The sequence below is a fragment of the Ceratotherium simum genome, chromosome 17, assembly GCF_057802395.1.
Source record: "Ceratotherium simum simum isolate JZ-2026a chromosome 17, ASM5780239v1, whole genome shotgun sequence".
NCBI classification, from domain to species: domain Eukaryota; kingdom Metazoa; phylum Chordata; class Mammalia; order Perissodactyla; family Rhinocerotidae; genus Ceratotherium; species Ceratotherium simum.
The window spans coordinates 52,914,235-52,935,064 of record NC_141916.1 but is presented as its reverse complement, the minus strand read 5'-3'; the positions used below and the strand labels follow the sequence as shown (position 1 = coordinate 52,935,064).

General features: G+C 39.9%; 1 protein-coding gene across 1 annotated transcript in view; it reads right to left on the bottom strand.

The window, feature by feature from the left end:
• Positions 1-9,570, bottom strand: part of CLEC4A (C-type lectin domain family 4 member A) — a 41,267-nt gene extending 31,697 nt beyond the window's left edge. Inside the window, exon 1 of the mRNA XM_004438666.3 lies at positions 9,265-9,570. Coding sequence (XP_004438723.1) covers positions 9,265-9,346 — 82 coding nt within the window. The 5' untranslated portion in view covers positions 9,347-9,570. The remainder of the gene's footprint in view (positions 1-9,264) is intronic.
• Positions 9,571-20,830: the final 11,260 nt, after the last annotated feature.

Sequence of the window (20,830 nt, the reverse complement as noted above, 5' to 3'; positions counted from 1 at the left end):
TTCAAAGAATATTTAATTCCTTTCCTTCTCAAACTCTTCCAAAAAATTGAAGACAGGGGACACTTCCTAACTCATTCTATGGGGCCAACATTACCCTGATACCAAAACCAGACAAAGACAACACAAAAAAAGAAAAGTATAGGCCAATATTGCTGATGAACATAGACACAAAAATCCTCAACAAAATATTAGCAAGTCAAATACAACAATACATTAAAAGATCATATACCATGATCAAGTAGGGTTTATACTAGGGATGCAAGGATGTTTCAATATCCACAAATCAATCAATGTGATACACCACATTAACAAATGAAGAAGAAAAATCACATGATCATCTCAATAGATGCAGAGAAAGCATCCAACAAGATACACCATCCATTTATAAGATGGGTATAGAAGGAAAGTATCTCAACACAATAGAAGCCATATATGACAAACTCACAGATAAAATCATACTCAGTGGTGAAAAACTGAAAGCTATCCCTCTAAGAACAGGAACCAGACAAGGATGCCCACTCTCACCACTCCTATTTAGTATAGTATTGGAAGTCCTAGCCAGAGCAATCAGGCAAGAAAAAGAAACAAAAGGGATACAAATTGGAAAGGAAGAAGGAAAGTTGTCACTATTAGCGGATGACATAATTTTATATACAGAAAATCCTAAAGGATGCACCAAAAAACTATACGAAATAATAAATGAATATAGTAAAGTTGCAGGGTACAAATAAACATGCAAAAATCTGTTGTGTTTCTATACACTAACAACAAAACAGCAGAAAGAGAAATCATGAATACAATCTCATTTACAATTGCAACAAAAAGAATAAAATACCTAGGAATAAATTTACCCAAAGAGGTGAAAGACCTGTACACTGAAAACTATAAAACACTGTTGAAAGAAATCAAAGACACAAAAAAATGGAAAGATATTCCATGCTCATGGATTGGAAGAAGTAACATAGTTAAAATGTCCATACTTCCTAAAACAATCTATAGATTACTTGCAATTCCTATCAAAGTCCCAATTACATTTTTCATGGAACTAGAATAAAGATTCCTAAAATATACATGGAACAACAAAATACCCTGAATAGCCAAAGCAATCCTGAGAAAAAAAGAACAAAACTAGAAGTATCACTCTCCCTGATTTCAAAATATACTACAAAGCTATAGTAATCAAATAGCATGGTAGTGGCACAAAAACAGACACACAGATCAATGGAACAGAAGTGAAAGCCCAGAAATAAAGCCACACATCTATGGACAGGTAATTTTTGACAAGGGAGCCAAGAATATACAATGAAGAAAGGAAAGTCCCCTCAATAAATGGTGCTGGGAAAACTGGACAGCTACATGCAAAAGAATGATAGTAGACCATCATCTTACACCATACACACAAATTAACTCAAAATAGATTCAAGACTTGAATGTAAGACCTGAAACCATAAAATTCCTAGAAGAAAATACAGGCAATAAGCTCTTCAACATGGGTCTTAGCAGTATCTCTTTGAATATCAATATCTTGAATATCAAGGGAAACAAAAGAAAAATAAACAAATGGGACTACATCAACTGAAAAGCTCCTGCATGGCAAAAGAAACCATTAACAAAATGAAAAGACAAGCTAACAATTGGGAGAAGATATTTGCAAATCATATATCTAATAAGTGGTTAATATACAAAATATATGAAGAACTCATACAACTCAACAACAAAGAAACAAACAACCCCTTAAAATGAGCAAAGAATCTGACTAGGCATTTTTCCAAAGGGTATATACAGATGGCCAACAGGACATGTAAAGATGTTCAATATCACTAAGTATTAGGGAAATGCAAGTCAAAACTAAAATGAGATATACCATCACACCCAGCAGAATGACTATTACTAAAAAGACAAGAAATAACAAGTGTTGGAGAGGATATGGAGAAAAGGGAATCCTCAGGCCAGCCCCGTGGCTTAGCAGTTAAGTGCGCGTGCTCCACTACTGGCGGCCCGGGTTCGGATCCCAGGCGCACACTGACGCACCGCTTCTCTGGTCATGCTGAGGCCGTGTCCCACATACAGCAACTAGAAGAATGTGCAACTATGACATACAACTACCTACTGGGGCTTTGGGGGGAAAAAAAGGAGGAGGATTGGCAATAGATGTTAGCTCAGAGCCCGTCTTCCTCAGCAAAAAGAGGAGGATTAGCATGGATGTTAGCTCAGGGCTGATCTTCCTCACAAAAAAAAAAAAAAAGGGAATCTTCATACACTGCTGGTGGGAATGTAAACTGGTGCAGTCACTATGGAAAACAGTATGGAGATTCTTCAAAAATTAAGGATATAACTATCACATGATCCAGATATTCCATTTCTAGGTATTTATCCAAAGAACACAAAAACACTAATTTGAAAAGATATTTGCACCCTTATGTTCATTGCAGCATTATTTACAATAGCCAAGACTTGGAAACAACCTAAGTGCCCATCAACGGATGAATGGACAAAGAAGATGTGATATATATATATACACAATGGAATGCTACTCAACCATAAAAAAGATGAAATCTTGCCATTTGCAACAACATGTATGGACCTTGAGGGTATTATGCTAAGTGAAATAAGTCAGAGAAAGTCATATATTGTATGATTTCACTTACATGTGGAAGACAAAAAAACAACAACAATAATAAACAAACACATAGATACAGAGATTAGATTGGTGGTTATTAGAAGGGAAGAAGGAGGGCAGAGGGCAAAAGGACTTTGGGTGGTGAACATAATGTAGTCTATACAGAAATCAAAATATAATGATGTAAATTATGTATACCTAAAATTTATATAATGTTATAAACCAATGTTACTTCAGTAAAATAAATAAATAAACTAAAATAAAATTTAGAAAGACAGCACTCATAGATGCAGAGAACAGACTGGTGTTTGCGAGATGTGGTTTGTGGGGGGATTGGCAAAATGGATGAAGGACATCAAAGGGTACAAACTTCCGGTTATAAAATAAATAAGTCATAGTGATGTAATGTAGCATGGTGACTATAGCAACTTACAATATTATTAAATATTATTGCATACTGTATTTGAAAGTTGCTAAGAGTATATCTTAAAAGTCTTCATCAAAAGAAAAACAAACTTTGTCTATGTATGGTGACGGATGTTTACTAGACATTGTGGTGATCATTTTGCAAGATAGAGAAAAATCAAAACACTACGTTGTACACCTGAAACTAATATAATGTTATATGTCAATTACACCTCAATAAAAAAAAGAATTATTTTCTTTAAGCTATGAATAATTGCCAAGTGGGGCAAAAACCCTCAAAAATGTATAATATGATTTCATATTTAGAAAAATACATATACACAATTATGAATATTTATATCTTGAAGGATATACACTAAAATGTAAATTATAGTTATCTCTACATGGTAAGTATACATATAATTTAAATTTGTGTATACCTCGTTTTTAATTTTTTTCTATAATGAACATTTCAACACATAATAAAGTTATATACAGTTTTTTAAGGGGAAAAAACAGTTTTACTGAGCATTCTCTTTGTCTCCACAGAAGTGTTTCAGAAAAGCAATCATGACCTCCCTCTCACAGTTTCTTATAGTCTATGTCCTTTTTTTCTCTCTTTTGCTCTATCTCTATCATATATGCTAACCAAATTACCTTTTATCTACTCCCAAACTTAGTTTAATCCATCTCAGAGACGCAGTGTACAATGGATTTTCTGATTTCAGACCAATTTACCTTGAAATGTAAGGGACTTTCTTTGGAAGACTTTCTCGTCTTTCATCTGCAATGATCTTTTGTTCCACATTAGTCCAGTACTAATGAATACATCCACAACACTTCCACCCAAACTCTTCCCCTCTTACTGATTAAGAAACAAAGTCCACTAATTCATCAATAGCCCCTGCAACTGGGCCAATGGCTTCAAGACCTGTAACCAATCTCTTTTTTCTTTTTGTTTTTTTAAATTTTTTCACTTTTTTTATTTTTTTGTTTAATGCAGTAACATTGGTTTATAACAATGTATAAATTTCAGATGTACATCATTATACTTCTATTTCTGCACGGATTACATCATGTTCTCATGTTGATCACTCAAATACTAATTACAGTCCATCACCACACACATGTGCCTAATTATCCCTTTCACCCTCCTCCCTCCCCCCTTCCCCTCTGGTAACCACCAATCCAATCTCTGTCTCTATGTGTGTGTTTGTTGTTATTATCTACTACTTAATGAGTGAGATCATATGGTACTTGACCTTCCCCCTCTGACTTATTTCACTTTGCATAATACCCTCAATGTCCATCCATGTTGTCACAAATGGCTGGATTTCGTCGTTTCTTATGGCTGAGTAGTATTCCATTGTGTATATATACCACATCTTCTTTATCCATTCGTCCCTTAATGGGCACTTAGGTTGCTTCCAAGTCTTGGCTATTGTGAATAACGCTGCAATGAACACAGGGGTGCATGTATCTTTACGCATTGGTGTTTTCAAGTTCTTTGGATAAATACCCAGCAGTGGAATAGCTGGATCATATGGTAGTTCTATCCTTGATTTTTTGAGGAATCTCCACACTGTTTTCCATAGTGGCTGCACCAGTTTTCACCCCCACCATCAGTGTATGAGAGTTCCCTTCTCTCCACATCCTCTCCAACACTTGTTGTTTCCTGTCTTTAATTATAGCTTTCTGACGGGCATGAGGGATATCCCATTGTAGTTTTGATTTGCATTTCCCTGATATTTAATGATGCTGAACATCTTTTCATGTGCCTTTTGGCCATCTGTATACCTTCTTTGGAGAAATGTCTGTTCAGGTCCTTTGCCCATTTTTTAATCGGGTTGTTAGTTTTTTTCTTGTTGAGATGCATCAGTTCTTTATATATTTTGGAGATTAACCCCTTATCAGATGTATGGTTTGCAAATATCTTCTCCTAATTTTAGGTTGCCTTTTCATTCTGTTGATGGTTTCCTTTGCTGTGCAGAAGCTTTTTAGTTTGATGTAGTCCCATTTGTTTATTTTTTCTATTGTTTCTCTTGCCCTGTCAGACAAGGCGCTTGAAAATATGTTGCTAAGATCAACGTCAAAGAGTGTACTGCCTACGTTTTCTTCTAGAAGTTTCATGGTTTCAGGTCTTACATTCAAGTCTTTAATCCATTTTCAGTTAATTTTTGTGTATGGTGTAAGGTAATGGTCTACTTTCATTTTTTTGCATTTGGCTGTCCAGTTTTCCCAACACCATTTGTTGAAGAGACTTTCCTTTCTCCATTGCATGTTCTTGGCTCCTTTGTTGAAGATTAGCTGCCCATAGATGTGTGGATTTATTTCTGGGCTTTTGATTCTATTCCACTGACCTGTGTGTCTGTTTTTGTGCCAGTACCATGCTGTTTTGGTTACTATAGCTTTGTAGTATATTTTGAAATCAGGGAGTGTGATACCTCCAGCTTTGTTCTTTTTTCTCAGGATTCATTTAGCTATTCGGGGCCTTTTGTTGCTCCATATAAATTTTAGATTTCTTTCTTCTATTTCTGTGAAAAAATGTTGTTGGAACTTTGATAGGTATTGCATTGAATCTATAGATTGCTTTAGGAAGCATGGACGTCTTAACTGCTAATTCTTCCAATCCAAGAGCACGGAATATCTTTCCATTTCTTTGTGTCTTCTTTGATTTCTTTCAACAGTGTTTTACAGTTTTCAGTGTACAGGTCTTTCACCTCATTGGTTAAGTTTATTCCTAGGTATTTTATTCTTTTTGTTGCAATTGTAAATGGGATTGTATTCTTAATTTCTCTTTCTGCTACTTCGTTGTTAGTGTATAGAAATGCAACTGATTTTTGTATGTTGATTTTGTATCCTGCAACTCTACCGTATTCGTAGAAGGTTTTTGGTGGATTCTTTAGGGGTTTCTATATATAAAATCACGTCACCTGCAAACAGTGACAGTTTCACTTCTTCCTTTCCAATTTGGATCCCTTTTATTTCTTTTTCTTGTCTGATTGCTCTGGCTAGGACTTTCAATACTACACTAAATAGGAGTGGTGAGAGTGCTCATCCTTGCCTGGTTCCTGTTCTTAGAGGGATAGCTTTCAGTTTTTAACCATTGAGGATGATATTAGCTGTGGGTTTGTCATATATGGCCTTTATTATGTTGAGGTACTTTCCTTCTATACCCATTTTATTCAGAGTTTTTATCATAAATGGATGCTGTATCTCGTCAAATGCTTTCTCTGCATCTATTGAGATGATCATGTGATTTTTATTCTTCATTTTATTAATGTGGTGTATCACATTGATTGATTTGCAAATGTTGAACCATCCCTGCACCCCTGGAATAAATCCCAACTGCTCAGGGTGTATAATCTTTTTAATATATTGTTGTATGTGATTTGCTAGTATTTTGTTGAGGATTTTTGCATCGATGTTCATCAGTGATACTGGCCTGTAATTTTCTTTTCTGCTGAGAAGTCAGCTGATAGCTTTATGGGGTTTCTTTTGTATGTAACTTGTCTTTCTCTTGCAGCTTTTAGGATTCTCTCTTTATCTTTAATTCTGGACATTTTAATTATGATATGTCTTGGTGTGGGCTTCTTTGGGTTTATCTTGTTTAGCGCTATCTGTGCTTCCTGTACCAGGATGTCTGTTTCCTTACTTAGGTTAGGGAAGTTTTCAGCTATTATTTCTTGAAATAGATTCTCTGCCCCTTTGTCTCCCTCTTCTCCTTCTGGGAGACCTATAACATGGATGTTAGTGCACTTAATGTTGTCCCAGAGGTCCCTTAGACTGTCCTCATTATTTTTAATTATTTTTTCTTTTACCTGTTCAGCTTGGGTGATTTCTTCTAGTCTTTCGTCCAGGTCACAGATCCATTCTTCTGTATCCTCTACTCTGCTTTTGAGACCCTCTAGTGAATTTTTCATTTCCAGTATTGTATTCCTCGTTTCTGATTGGTTCTTTTTTATATCTTCCATTTCTTTGTTGACATTCTCACTGAGTTCATCCATTCTTCTCCCAAGATCAATGAGCATCCTTAACACACTTTGCTTGAACTCTCTGTCAGGTAGGTTGCTCATTTCTGTTTCACTTAGTTCCTTTTCTGGGGTTTTGTCCTGTTCTCTTACTGGGAATGTATTCCTTTGCCTCCTCATTTTGCCTCTTCCCCTGTGCTTGTGTCTATGTATTAGGTAGGTCAGCTACGTCTCCTGCTCTTGGAGAGGTGACCTTATATAAATGACCCCTTGTGAGGCCTGGCAGTGTGCTTCCCTTAGTTCCGAATGTTGCAGGAGTGACCCCTATGTGGGCTACATGTGTCCTTCCGTTGTGGCATGATTCCTCTTCCTGCAGGTGCCCAGGGAGGCTGAGCTATGCCCCTAGCCAGTTGTTGTAATGCTCAGCTGCTTGTAGTTGTTGCAGGCCCTTCAGTCTCTTTATCGGGTGTGGGGAGCCTCAGAACAGTTGGCTGCAAGTTCTAATAGCACATTCCTGTTGCAGTACTTCTATTAAGTGAGTAGGCTCCCAGTGTGGCAGGTTTCTGGGCTCAGGGGCTTACAATTATTATAAGCCTCCAGCCTTTATGTCTCTTGTCAGCTCTCTGAGGATTGTAGCTGGGTGGGGCTGGCCTCAGGCACAGGAGCACCCAATTGTTTCAGGCTTTGGAAGGTGGGGCCAACCCTCTATGTGCCTCTTTGAGAAGTACAAGTCTTCTGCAGCTGACAAGCCTCACCACCCACAGGTCCACACACACAATCAACACAGTCCTGCCCCATGAGCACACCCTGACCTCCTGAAGTGGACCCAGTCTCTTCAAGGCGGGAGCCCCACACACTCCACCACCACCCCACATTCTCCACCTGCTCCTTGCTCATGCCCTTCCCCACAAGGTGGGCCCACTTGCCAGGCTACAGAGAATCCAGGCAGCTCACTTAGCAGGCCCACAAGTTGCCCAAGGGCATGTTGTGGGGTGGGGCCAGTCTCTAGGGTGGGCTGCCTGCCCTGGCCAAGCTGGATTAAATCAGTGCTCTAGTGGGTGGGGCAGACCCTGGGCTAGCAGGCCCCAGGGAAAAATCCAATGGCATCTGCCAGCATCTGTGTCAGCATGCCCACACCACAACAATGGCCACTGCCAATGTCCCAGTCCCTGGAGAGGTCTCACCTCTCACCAAGATGCACTCAGAGCCCATCAGGTGAGTCTCTTTTCATCAAAAGACTGTGCACCTTTCTTTCTAGTGATTTTAAGTTGCTTTCCAAGATGGGTTAATTTGTGCATGGGCCCTTTAAGAGTCGGCTTTAGTTTCTTTGTGAGTCAGCTTTTCTGGGGGTACTCCGCAATGTTTTAATAGCAAGCAAAGTCAGATACTATGCTGCTCATCTCGATTGTGCTGGGTCCAAAAGATGCCTATAGCAGGGGTGCTCCCCGGCTCAGGTCCCCCACTCCTTCAGGGACGGCTGCATACCTTTGGGCTGCTCCTGGGCAGCCGTGAAGCGCTGCAGCTTGTGAAGGTGGCATTTTTTCTCTCCAGAAGGGAATTTCTGCCTCTTCCACCTCAATTAAGATTGCCATTTGTTGCAGGAGTTCCTCTTATCCAGTTTTCAGTTCTCTCTCTGGGGTAATTCTCCTCCGTGGGAGGAGGTAAGTTCAGAGTCTGCCTACACTGCCATCTTGACTACTCTCCTCCTTAATATCTTTTTTTTTTTCATGAGGAGATTAGCCCTGTGCTAGCATCCGCCAATCCTCCTCTTTTTTTGCTGAGGAAGACTGGCCCTTGGCTGACATCTGTGCCCATCTTCCTCCACTTTATATGGGATGCCGCCACAGCATGGCTTGACAAGCGGTTTGTCGGTGCGTGCCCAGGATCCGAACCTGCAAACCCCAGTCCGCTGCAGCAGAGCACACGCACTTAACTGCTTGCGCCACCGGGCCAGCCCCGTTCTCCCCAATCTCTTGACTGCAGTCTCATTCAGTCTCAGAAGGCATAGGAGAATAACTTTTCACCATGACTATCATTCTCCTTCACTCAGGACTGTAGTGGATTTCTCACAACTCAGTTTTGTTATAGTATAACTGTACAACCCCTTATAGCTTATTTTCAGGCAACTCAATCTTCTAAAATTCTCATTTCCCAACTGTGGCCAGTTGGAGAACTAGCAACTAACATTATCTATGCTTCATTCATAATATTCTCTCTTCATCCTTCATCTCATCATTAAAACTCTGACCACCAGAAAATGTTTCTTACCTGCAGGAGGCTCTGATTTGCTTCCTGAGGACTTGAACTCATTTTTGAACTTCACTTCAGCATAAGTGATCTCTGAAGACATATTGAGAAGAGATCTTCTGCTCTCTTCAAAAAATTCTTTTCATCTGTTCCTGAAAACATCTTAAAATAAAACCCAAATATGGTGGTAACTTGACATACTTCCTACCACGAAATTAGATGAGAACTCAGGTCCCAGATAGGCAAATAACCCTGAGAGGAATCTCATGAAAACTAAAAACCTCAGACAGGCCCAATCTCCAGGACCAGCACAGTGAGAATCACAGCGTTTAAACATATGCTAGCAAATGTAATAAAAGTATGAACTCAAAGTGTAGAGGAAAGAAATAGGAAGGAAAAGAAAACAGGAACTGAGCGATTATGGAAATATTTCCTGAGAATTGTGTGATCTGAACTCACCAGCAAGAATAAAATTCGAGTATTTGTGTGCATCCACATGCAAATATAATTATTTATAGACCAACCAACCTGGGCATATACTCATTTGTGCTGCATTTTCTTTATCATTTATGGCTGAGCAGGTAACTTTTGGGGACCACATTCTAAGAGGATCATTGACAAAAACTTACATGTCAGCCTCCCCACTTTCAAGACTCAGTGTACTAATGTAGTGGAAAAGTCAAAGTTTAGGTCGTATGCCTTCTAAAGCTGCTCCTCAGTGCTCTCCGCTTTTCCTTGTTGTTCTTAACTAACTCCATCATGAGTCTCCACTCATTTTGCTATAGTCACCTCCAGCAACTCCTGAAAGCAGCTCTCTCTACTGAATGTTAGAGGAGTAGGCTACCCTTTATTCCATCCTTCTCTATCTCTTTAAGCCCCACAACACAACAAAAGGTTATACATGTATATATGACTTGTGTGTGTGTGAGTGTGTGGAAGACTAGCTCTGAGCTAACATCGGTTGCCAATCCTCCTCTTTTTTCTGAGGAAGACTGGCCCTGGGCTAACATCCGTGCCCATCTTCCTCTACTCTATATGGGATGCTGCCACAGCATGGCTTGACAAGCAGTGCATCGGTGCACACCTGGGACAAAACCTGCGAACCCCAGGCCACCACAGTGGAGAGCGCACACAACCGCTACACCACCAGGCCAGCCCTATACGACTATTTTTTAACAAGTTAGGATAATTTAATGGAATCACAATTTAGGAGATAAACTGAGTGCTAAATATGACTTTTTCTAAAAATCAAGAGGAAAACACTCCAAAAATTACATCCTTCATGTGGAATCTTTACACAGACATGCTCCCAGCTCACACCCTAGATTCAGCTCTCCCCAGATAATCCTCCTTCTTTTAATCTCCCCCAACTAACTCCTCCTCCTTCTGCATAATACACACACACATATTTATGTCTATATTTATTTCTATATCTAAATATATTGAAAACCATGAGTTCATACTAATACCTTTAATTCCAGCCCAACACCAAAAAAGTTCATTCTAGTTTCCTCTCTTTCCACATTTCTGATGCCTTTCCATGACACTAAGAAACCTGCTTCCATTATCTTTAACTTAATTACTTATTTGGTCAATCCCTCAGAATTAACCAATCTTCTATCTTTGCTGCCACTCCCTCTCTGACTAAGATGCCCTTCTCTCCCTGATTGGGCCCAATCCAGGCCCCCATTTTTGTTGATGCCCTCTTCATTCTGCTTGGGTTTTCTCTCACAGGGCCAGCCAACCCCCATGGACACCCTCCTCACCTTGCTCAGGTGTGACACCTTATGCTAGGCCAACCTCCATAGGATAGCCCTCCTTACTCTGCTTGGACTCTGATTCCTGATGCTGGCTCCCTAACCTCCACTTGGAATCTGTCCTTACCCCACTTAGGATCTAACACCCTCCTCACCCTGCCCGGCCTCTGAGGCCCCACACTGGGCTGTCCCACCACATGGACAGCCTCCTTATCCTGCTCAGCTTCTACCCTCTGCATGGACCATTTCCTTACCCTGCTTGGGCCTTGACATCCCGTGACAGGTCCTCCACCTCTCAGCAAGGATGCCCTCTCCACCCTGCTTGAGCTCCCTGCACCTAACCACCACCACATAGAGGTCCTCTTCACCCCTCAGGCACTGGCACCCCAGACCAGACTGCTTCTGATACCCTAAACCAGGCCATTGCCATGTGTGGACACTCTGCTCAACGTGCACAGGCTCTGGTTCCCCATACTGGTTTCTTACCACTATGGGGATGTTCTTCTCACTCTTCTTGGGCCCTAACACCACTGCCAAGCCAACTCCCTGCACAGTCACCCTTTTCCCCCTGCCTGAGCCCTGACAACCTGTACCAGACCACTGTTGCTCTCCCACCACATCCTATAACAGACACGTACCTTGCTCTATCCCATCTAATGCTTTATTTAGGACTGAATCATTTAGTAAGAAAAGGAAAAGAGGTATGAAAAAAGTAAGAGAAGAGGAAGAGCTAATTCTTACCAATTTTCCAGCAAATAACTCCTGGATCTAACAAGCACTTGCATATGGACAAGTGTGAATGTACATACCTTCATCCCAATAAGAATCATTGATTATCAGGGTCTTAACAATCTAAGCTTGTAAGGAGAAAGCAAACTATATTCCTAAAGGTATCTCTGTTTCCCTGGAATGAGTTACATTATAACTGGATTTCACTGTATCACAAAACACTCCAAAATCTGAGTGGCTTACAACAACAAACATTTATTTCTCACTCACATTACATGTGGGCTTAGGGTCTGCATAAGTTTGACTGTAACTCTGCTTGGCTCTTTTCTAAGTATTGCCTCATTCTGGAACCTAGGATCACAGAGCAGTTCCTTGTAACCTAAAACATCTAGTAACATTCAAATCCTCTATTCAGATAAGGTGTACATTACAATCCACTCTGATTCCATTGGCCAATGGAAGTCACCTGGACTTGCTGTGAATGGAGTGGGGAACTACACTCTACCTATAGGGAGACACATCAAGGACAGCAAAATACCATAGACTGAGTAGTTTAAACAACAATTTATTGCTCACAGATCCTCTAGGGCACAGAAATAAGATATTGGAACTTCTATTTATATGTATTTAAAATGTTAAGGAAGAGAGTGACATCAGCATCACGGCAGAGTGAGCTTTCCCATAAACTCTCCCCCCAATAAGTTACAACAAAAAGGACATTCACATGCCAACAAAGGACACTCACACAACACAAGAGGACATCTGAGAGTCCCACACAGCTGCACATCTGAGAGTGGATGTGCTGGGGCCCCAGGAAGAAGCAGGGAGAGGTAAGGAGAAATATTCCCCCTCCCCATCAATCAGCGTCTCCGGGTCTGTGTGGCTCCCAGAGAGGACGGAGGGGTGGCCCTCAGTGGGAAAACCACTCTCCAGTTCTCTCACACCCTGTGTGAAAATCCCACATGGAGGAGTCTGAACTGTAGCAAGGGTGCTGTCAACATCTGAGCACCCCAGGAGAGCAGATAGCAAGGGAAGAATGAGAAACACCCTCAGGATGGGGCAGGCAAAAGAGAGAGCCCCTCCCTCCTGCACGCCTGGCACTCCAGCTCAGCCGGTGGGCCAGGGTGCTCCGCCTGCGGATGGCAGTGGGCTCAGAATACACAGCCCTTGACTCCCACCCAGGGGCTGCAGGTGGAAACTGCAACCAGATATTGTCAGGATGAGGAAAAACAAATAAAACTCAGCAGGCACAATGCAAAAATACATTAAATCTCTAGACCAGAAGGAGAATAACAAGCACCCAGAAATCAACCCTGTAGGCACAGAAATTTATAACCAAATGACAGAGAATTCAAAATAGCTATCATAAAAAAACTCAACGAATTACAAGAGAACACAGATAAACAATTCAACGAGATCAGGAATTTCTTCACAAAAGAGACTGAAACAATAAACAAAAACCAATTGGTATTGTTGGAGATGAAAAACACAATGGAGGAGATAAAGGAAAATCTGGAATCTTTAAAGAACAGAGCTGACAATATGGAGGAAAGAATTAACATTATTGAGGATAGGAATGCAGATATGCTCCAGATGGAGAAGAGAGAACTAAAACTAAAAAGAAAGGAAGAAATTCTCAGAGAAATATCTGACTCAATTAGGAAATGTAACATAAGGATTATAGGAATTCCCGAGGGAGAAGAGAGGGGAAAAAGGAACAGAGAGCTTATTCAAGGAAATAATAGCTGAGAACTTCCCAAATCTGGGGAAGGAGCTGGAAATATCAGTACAAGAAGCCAATAGATCGCCTAAATATATCAACAAGAAAAGTCCCTCTCCAAGGCATATAGTAGTAAAGCTGGCAAAAGTCAATGACAAAGAAACAATATTAAGGGCAGCTAGACAAAAACAAAAAATAACATACAAAGGAATTCCCATCAGGCTCTCAGCAGATTTCTCAACAGAAATGTTACAGGCTAGAAGAGACTGGAATGATATATACAAAATTCTGAAAGACAAAAACTTCCAGCCAAGAGTACTCTATCCAGTGAAAATATCATTCAAATATGATGTAGAAATAATAACTTTCCCAGATAAACTAAAACTAAGGGAGTACATGACCACAAGACCCCCGCTACAAGAAATGCTCAAGAAGGCCCTCACGCCTGAAAAAAAGAAGAGAAAGGGGATACAAAGCTTTGAGCAAGGAGAAAAATAGGTAGACAAAATCAGAAAAATAGTAGCTCTCTATCAGAATATATCAGCAAACACTTAAATACCAAAATCAAAGATTAAAGGAAGGAAAACAAAAAAATAAACATAACCTCATCACTTTAAACACACACCCACAACACAAGATGGAATAAGTTCTGACAATAACAACTTAGAAGGAGAAGAGGAGAGGGCTCAAATTGACTTAGACTAAGGAAATAAGAGGTCATCAGATAATGAACTATCTCATCCATGAGTTCTTTTATACAAACCTCAAGGTAAACACTAAACAAAATGTTAAGGAAAATAAGCTTTACTGATATTATATGGATTTAGTGTTGGTTGCATGTCATGTGTGGTATGGGATCTATCAAGAGGGAAGAGTGGAGGTTCTGCAACTCTGAGAATTTGCTGATGTACCTCCACTGTTCATTCATTCTGCATGTTGCATCATATTGTAATTTAAATATCTGTGTAATCAAGAATTTGGCTGGCCTTTGCTCCTGAGAGGTAGCATATAAATCCTCAGAATTACTGAGTAGTAGGAGTGTCTTTGTTATTTAGAGTGAGCCCTGATACTTTATGCTAATAAAGTCATTTGTAGTGGGCCCCTAGATAGTTTATGCTAATAAGATGATTCAAGATGGGGACTGGCCAAGCCAGAAAGACCAACCATGAGATTAGAGGGTTGAGGCTTTGAACCATGAGATATCAGCCCAGACAACGGAGGGATGCTAGAGACCGAGTTTGACCATGTAGCAAATGATTTAATCAAGCATGCCTATATAATGAACCCCAATAAAAACTCTGGGCACCAAAGGTCAGGTGAGCTCCCCTGGTTGGCAATACTCTGTGTCTTGTCATACATTAATGTGCCAAGAAAGTGACACATCCATAGGGACAATGAAAGCCTCACGTTTGGGACCCTCCCAGACTTCACCCTATGCATCTCTCCCTTCAGCTGGCTCTGATTTGTATCCTTTTACTATAATAAAACTGTAACCATAAGTATGGCTGGCACTTTTCTGAGTTCAGTGAGTTGTTCTAGAGATTTCTCAAATCTAAGGGAGTCATGGGAACACCCAAATTTGTAGGCAGTTGATCAGAAGTGGGGGTAGCCATGGAAACCTCCAAACGTGGCTGGTGTCTGAAATGAGGGTGATCTCACGGAGGACTATGCCCTTAACCTGTGAAATTTGGCCTAACTCCAGGTCATTGGTGTCATAAATCATTATAATACCTCAATATGGTTAATTTCATAAAAACAAGATGTTTGTTAGAATATTTATGATATTTTTTAACAAGATGGGAAGTGACCATTTTGTTCACTTTAGCAAATTACTTGAAAGAATTTGGAAGCTTAGTAAATATTGCTGTGCTTAAAAACAAAAAAAGGACAAGTGTTCCAATTTTGCTCACTCTTTCAGTGCTGTGAAATAGCTTCCAGTGGTATGCCAGTGAGCAGATATTAAAGCACATGAGCGCACACACACACACACACACACACACACAGAGTTATCCTGTGCTTTCAAGGTAAAGATGATGTTTTAACAAGAAATGAGAAGACAACTACTTACAATAAATGAGAAGACAACTAACAATAAATAAGACAACCACTTTATAAAAGAAACTTGTGTTATGGAGAGAGCATTTGGAATACTGATGCTTAGAAAAGAAATATTCCCACCACGTTGTGATTTTCTTTTGCCAGAAATTATGTAAGGATGAGGCTTATACACCTTCCTCTTCGAAATATTCAAAAAGAGAGGTTTCAGTGGCTTTTGAACTCATTTATTAACGAGTTTAAAATGAAACACCCTCGCATTAGTTTTTAAGAACAACTGGATTAATATCATGAAAGAAGGTGTTTACTAGCTAGTTTCAACAAAAAGATTTATGGAGAGAATTGAAAAATGAGAATCATAACTTATTAAGTACAGCTAATAGTATTCTTCCCATTTTGAGCCACATACTAACGTTGTGAGGTATGTTTTACAGCCAACAGCAATTAAAACCAAATATTGAAATAAACTAAACTTACAACTAGACAGATATTTTGTTCTATTAATAAGTAACATTAAATTTAAAATTATTTTAAAATATTATTTACTTTGCCTTTACCACATCCCTTTTATTTCCATTTGTGTTTATTATAATATTCATAATAGAATTACTTATGAGATTATCAGTTATCTTTTGCTATATAATCAACCATCTTAAATGTAAGTAACCTAACACAACAACCATTTATTTAGCTCAAATTCCTGTGCGCTTGGCAAACTGGGCTGGGCTCAACTGGATGCTTCCGGTTTGAGTCAGGCGTCACTGATCTCAGTTCATCCTGTTCGTGTATCTGTGGTCAGATGCCAGACTGATAGGGACTTATCTAAGATGGCCCCAACTGGGACAGCGTGTGTCTGCTCCATGTGGTCTCATCCTCCACCTGGCTAAACCAGCAGGGTTCCAAGTGCAGCAAGAAGGCAAGTCCAATGTGCACATACGTTTCAAATCTCTACTTGCATCACATTACATAGTCTTTCAGTGGCCAAAGCATTTCACGTGGTCAAGCCCAGAATCAGTATAGAAGCTACAAGACAAATACTATAAGAAGGTGTGGACAAACTAGGGTTGTTGCTGCAATCAGTCTCTTTCAGGGGGCTGAGTAAATCTGGAATGCAAGGTGAAGTACCGATTCTCATTGGGATTTCTCCTGGCTTGATGCTCACAGAAGTGCTCTGTACTGAGATGGCAATAGTGATAGGTCCTGAGACCTACACCATCCCCTCTTCTAAGAGAGCAAACTAAGAGACTTAGAAATACTCCTTGATACACAGCACTAAGGACACTGAGATGGTCAAAAAGAGGTGTCAGTGGGCTATCCTGTGAAAGACACCTCAGTTAAGAACAAAGAAATGGGCCGGCCGGGTGGCGCAAGTGGTTAAGTGCACGTACTCTGCTGCGGCGGCCCGGGGTTCACTGGTTCGGATCCCGGGTGTGCACCAACGTACCGCTTGGCAAGCCATGCTGTGGCAGCGTCCCATATAAAGTAGAGGAAGATGGGCATGGATGTTAGCCCAGGGCCAGTCTTCCTCAACAAAAAAAAGAAGAGGATTGGCAGATGTTAGCTCAGGGCCGATCTTCCTCACAAAAAAAAAACAAAAACAAAAAACAAAAATAAAACAAAGAAACATACCAAAAAAGGGTGAGATGCAATCACTGAATGAAGACTAGAAGGCCCTGTCTGAGGGGCCATCATAACTCAGAGCAGGGACAAGGACAGCACACACAGAGAGCACACAATACATATACCAAGCACAAGAAGTAGAAGCCCATCAAGTATGGCAAGTAAATGACACAGCATCAACAGCTCTACATACGACCAGCAAGTGATAGGCCCTCAGATCGACATTTTAATTACTATATTGGATAATCAATTATTGGAAAGGATTAGTGTTTATTGAAAAGAAAAATAGACTGCCATATTTTTCTGCTTCTGACTTTACCTTTAAAAGAGGGGTAAGTTGATATCAGTTATCAGAGAAATAAAACTGTTCTGTTTTTCCATTGCTGGTTTACGATGCTTCCATCAAACCCATACAAAGAAAAATAATCAAGACTCCTTGAGCTTCTAAACACAATTCCACGTGATATGATAGCCATATAACAGCCGTCCACGGACTGGTATCAGTCTATGAAAAAGTTCTTAGTACCAATCACTCTAAAGGCCATCTTCACCCTTGCCCTTCCTGGTAATGTGAGTCAATAATTCTCCTTTATTGTTATGACTCAACTTACGTTTCCTCCACTTAAAAGCAAATAGTCATCAACAGTGAAAAGGATTGCAATATATAAACAAATTTGGGTTTTGGAATTAGGCAGGGCTTGGTTAAAATTAAAAGTCTGGTTTTATTGGACATGTGACCTTGGCCAATTAGTTAAATTCTCAGACTCTCACTTTCCTTATTGGTCAAATGAGGAGTAACAATACATAGTTTTCAGGATCATTTTGAGTATTAAGTGAGATAATGAAACCAGTATATTCATTACAGTTTGCAGGACATAGTAGGCTCAAGTATGGTATTCATACAGTATTTGTCATTTTTTTCCAGATTTATTGAGATATTATTGACATATAACATATGTGAGTTTAAGGTGTACAAAGTGATGATTTGATACACATATATGTTGCAAAATGATTACTAAAGTAGGGTTAGTTAACACATTCATCCTCTCACATGATTACCGTTTGTGTGTGTGTGTGGTCATAAGATTTAAGATCTACTCTCTTAACAACTTTCAAGTATATAATACAGTATTGTTATTTGACACAAAAAGCAAAGGCCACAAAAGCAAAAATAAACAAGTGGGCCTACATCAAACTAAAAAGGTTCTGGACTGCAAAGGAAAGCACCAACGAAACGAAAAGGCAACCTGCAGACTGGGAGAAAATATTTGCAAATCATACATCTGATAAGGGGTTAATACGCAAAATATATAAAGAACTCATACAACTCAATAGCAAAAAAAACAAACAATTTGACTTAAAAATGGGCACAGGATGTGAATAGACATTTTTCCAAAGAAGACATACAGATGGCCAACAGGTACATGAAAAGGCACTCAATATCAGCAATCACCAGGGAAATGTAAATCAAAACCACAATGAGATATCACCTCACATCTGTTGGAATGGCTCTTATCAAAAAGACAAGAAATAACAAGTGTTGGCAAGGATGTAGTAAAAAGGGAACACTTGTGCACTATTGGTGGGAATGCAAACTGGTAAAGCCACTACAGAAAATGGTATGAAGTTTCTTCAAAAACTTAAAAATAGAACTACCAAATGATCCAGCAATTCCACTTCTGGGTATTTATCTGAAGAAAATGAAAACATTAACTCGAAAAGATATATGCACCCCCTGCCCCATGTTAATTGCAGCATTATTTACAATAGCCAAGACATGGAAACAACCGAAGTGTCCATCAATGGAGGAGTGGATAAAGAAAATGTGGTATAGGGGCCAGCCCCGTGGCCTGGTGGTTGAGTTTGGTGTGCTCCACTTCAGCAGCCTGAGTTCGTGGGTTCAGATCCCAGGCACGGACCTACACCACTCATCAGCCGTGCTGTGGTGGTGACCCACATACAAAATAGAGGAAGACTGGCACAGATGTTAGCTCAGGGCTAATCTTCCTCAAGCAAAAAATGGAAGATTGGCAACAGATCTTAGCTCAGGGTGAATCTTCCTCAGCAAAAAAAAAAAAAAAAAGAAAGAAAATGTGGTATATACATACATACGTGGTACATATGGAATACAATATGGAATATTATTCAGCCATAAATAAGAAGGAAATCTTGCCATTTGTGACAACATGGATGAACCTTGAGGGCATTATGCTAAATGAAATAAGTCAGACAGAGAAAGAGAAATACCATATGATCTAACTTATCTGCGAAATCTTAAAAAAAAAAAAAAACACTCATAGATATAGAGAACAGATTGGTAGTTGCCAGAGGTTGGGGGTGGGATGGGTGAAAGGGGTGAAGGTAGTCAAAAGGTACAAACTTCTAGTTATAAAATAAATAAATCCTGGTGCCAGCCCGGTGGTGCAAGCAGTTAAGTGCGTGTGCTCCGCTGCGGCGGCCCAAGGTTCACCGATTCAGACCCTGGGCGCGCACCGATGCACCGCTTGGCAAGCCATGCTGTGGCAGCATCCCACATAAAGTAGAGGAAGATGGGCATGGATGTTAGTCCAGGGCCAGTCTTCCTCAGGAAAAAAAAAGGGGGGGGAGGATTGGCAGATGTTAGCACAGGGCTGATCTTCTTCACACAAAAAAAAAAAAGAAAGAAAAAGTCCTAGGGATGTAATATACAGCATGGTGACTATAGTTCATTATAGTGTATCGTATATTTGAAAGTTGCTAAGAGAGTAGATCTTAAAAGTTCTCATCACAAGAAAAAATAATTTGTAACTGTATGTGCTGATAGATGTTAAGTAGATCAGTATGCTGTACACCTGAAACTAATATAATGTCATATGTCAATTATAACTCAACATAAAAAAAACTTACAGATCATCAAAAAAAAGAGTAAATAAGAAGCAGAATAACAGCCCTACAATGCAAGCATTCCAGAAAGACATGCCTACAGAATATGTGAAAATTATAACCTAATATTTCTTTTTTTTTTTTTTTTGTGAGGAAGATCAGCCCTGAGCTAACATCCATGCTAATCCTCCTCTTTTTGCTGAGGAAGACCGGCTCTGAGCTAACATCTATTGCCAATCCTCCTCCTTTTTTTGTCTCCCCAAAGCCCCAGTAGATAGTTGTATGTCATAGTTGCATATCCTTCTAGTTGCTGTATGTGGGACGCAGCCTCAGCACGGCCGGAGAAGCAGTGCGTCGGTGCACGCCTGGGATCCGAACCCAGGCCACCAGCAGCGGAGCACGCGCACTTAACCGCTAAGCCACGGGGGCCGGCCCCTAACCTAATATTTCTAAACAAACTGAAAGATATTAAGAAACTGATACAAGGCATGAATTTTTAAAAATGAAGAAATGCAAGAGGAAAGTATGGAGTCAAGAAAACAGTAGATTAGAAGATCAGTCAAGACAAGTGCCAGGTTAACAACCAGCCTAGACATCAACAAGTCCCCATTCAAGCAAGAACACAGGGATCTGACAGGAAAATCTCCAGGCCAAAAAATCAAAAGGAAAGAAAAATAAAAAGAGTAGGCAATCTGAGAGTGCATTTAGGAAAAAAAAAAAAGAATATAAAAATACAAAACTATGCAAGTGAAAAAATTATTATTGCTAGAAAAATTAAAATTGTACAAGCAAGCAAATGTAATCATAGTACATCATTTGGTTCTTCAGTGAACAGTTTTGACAT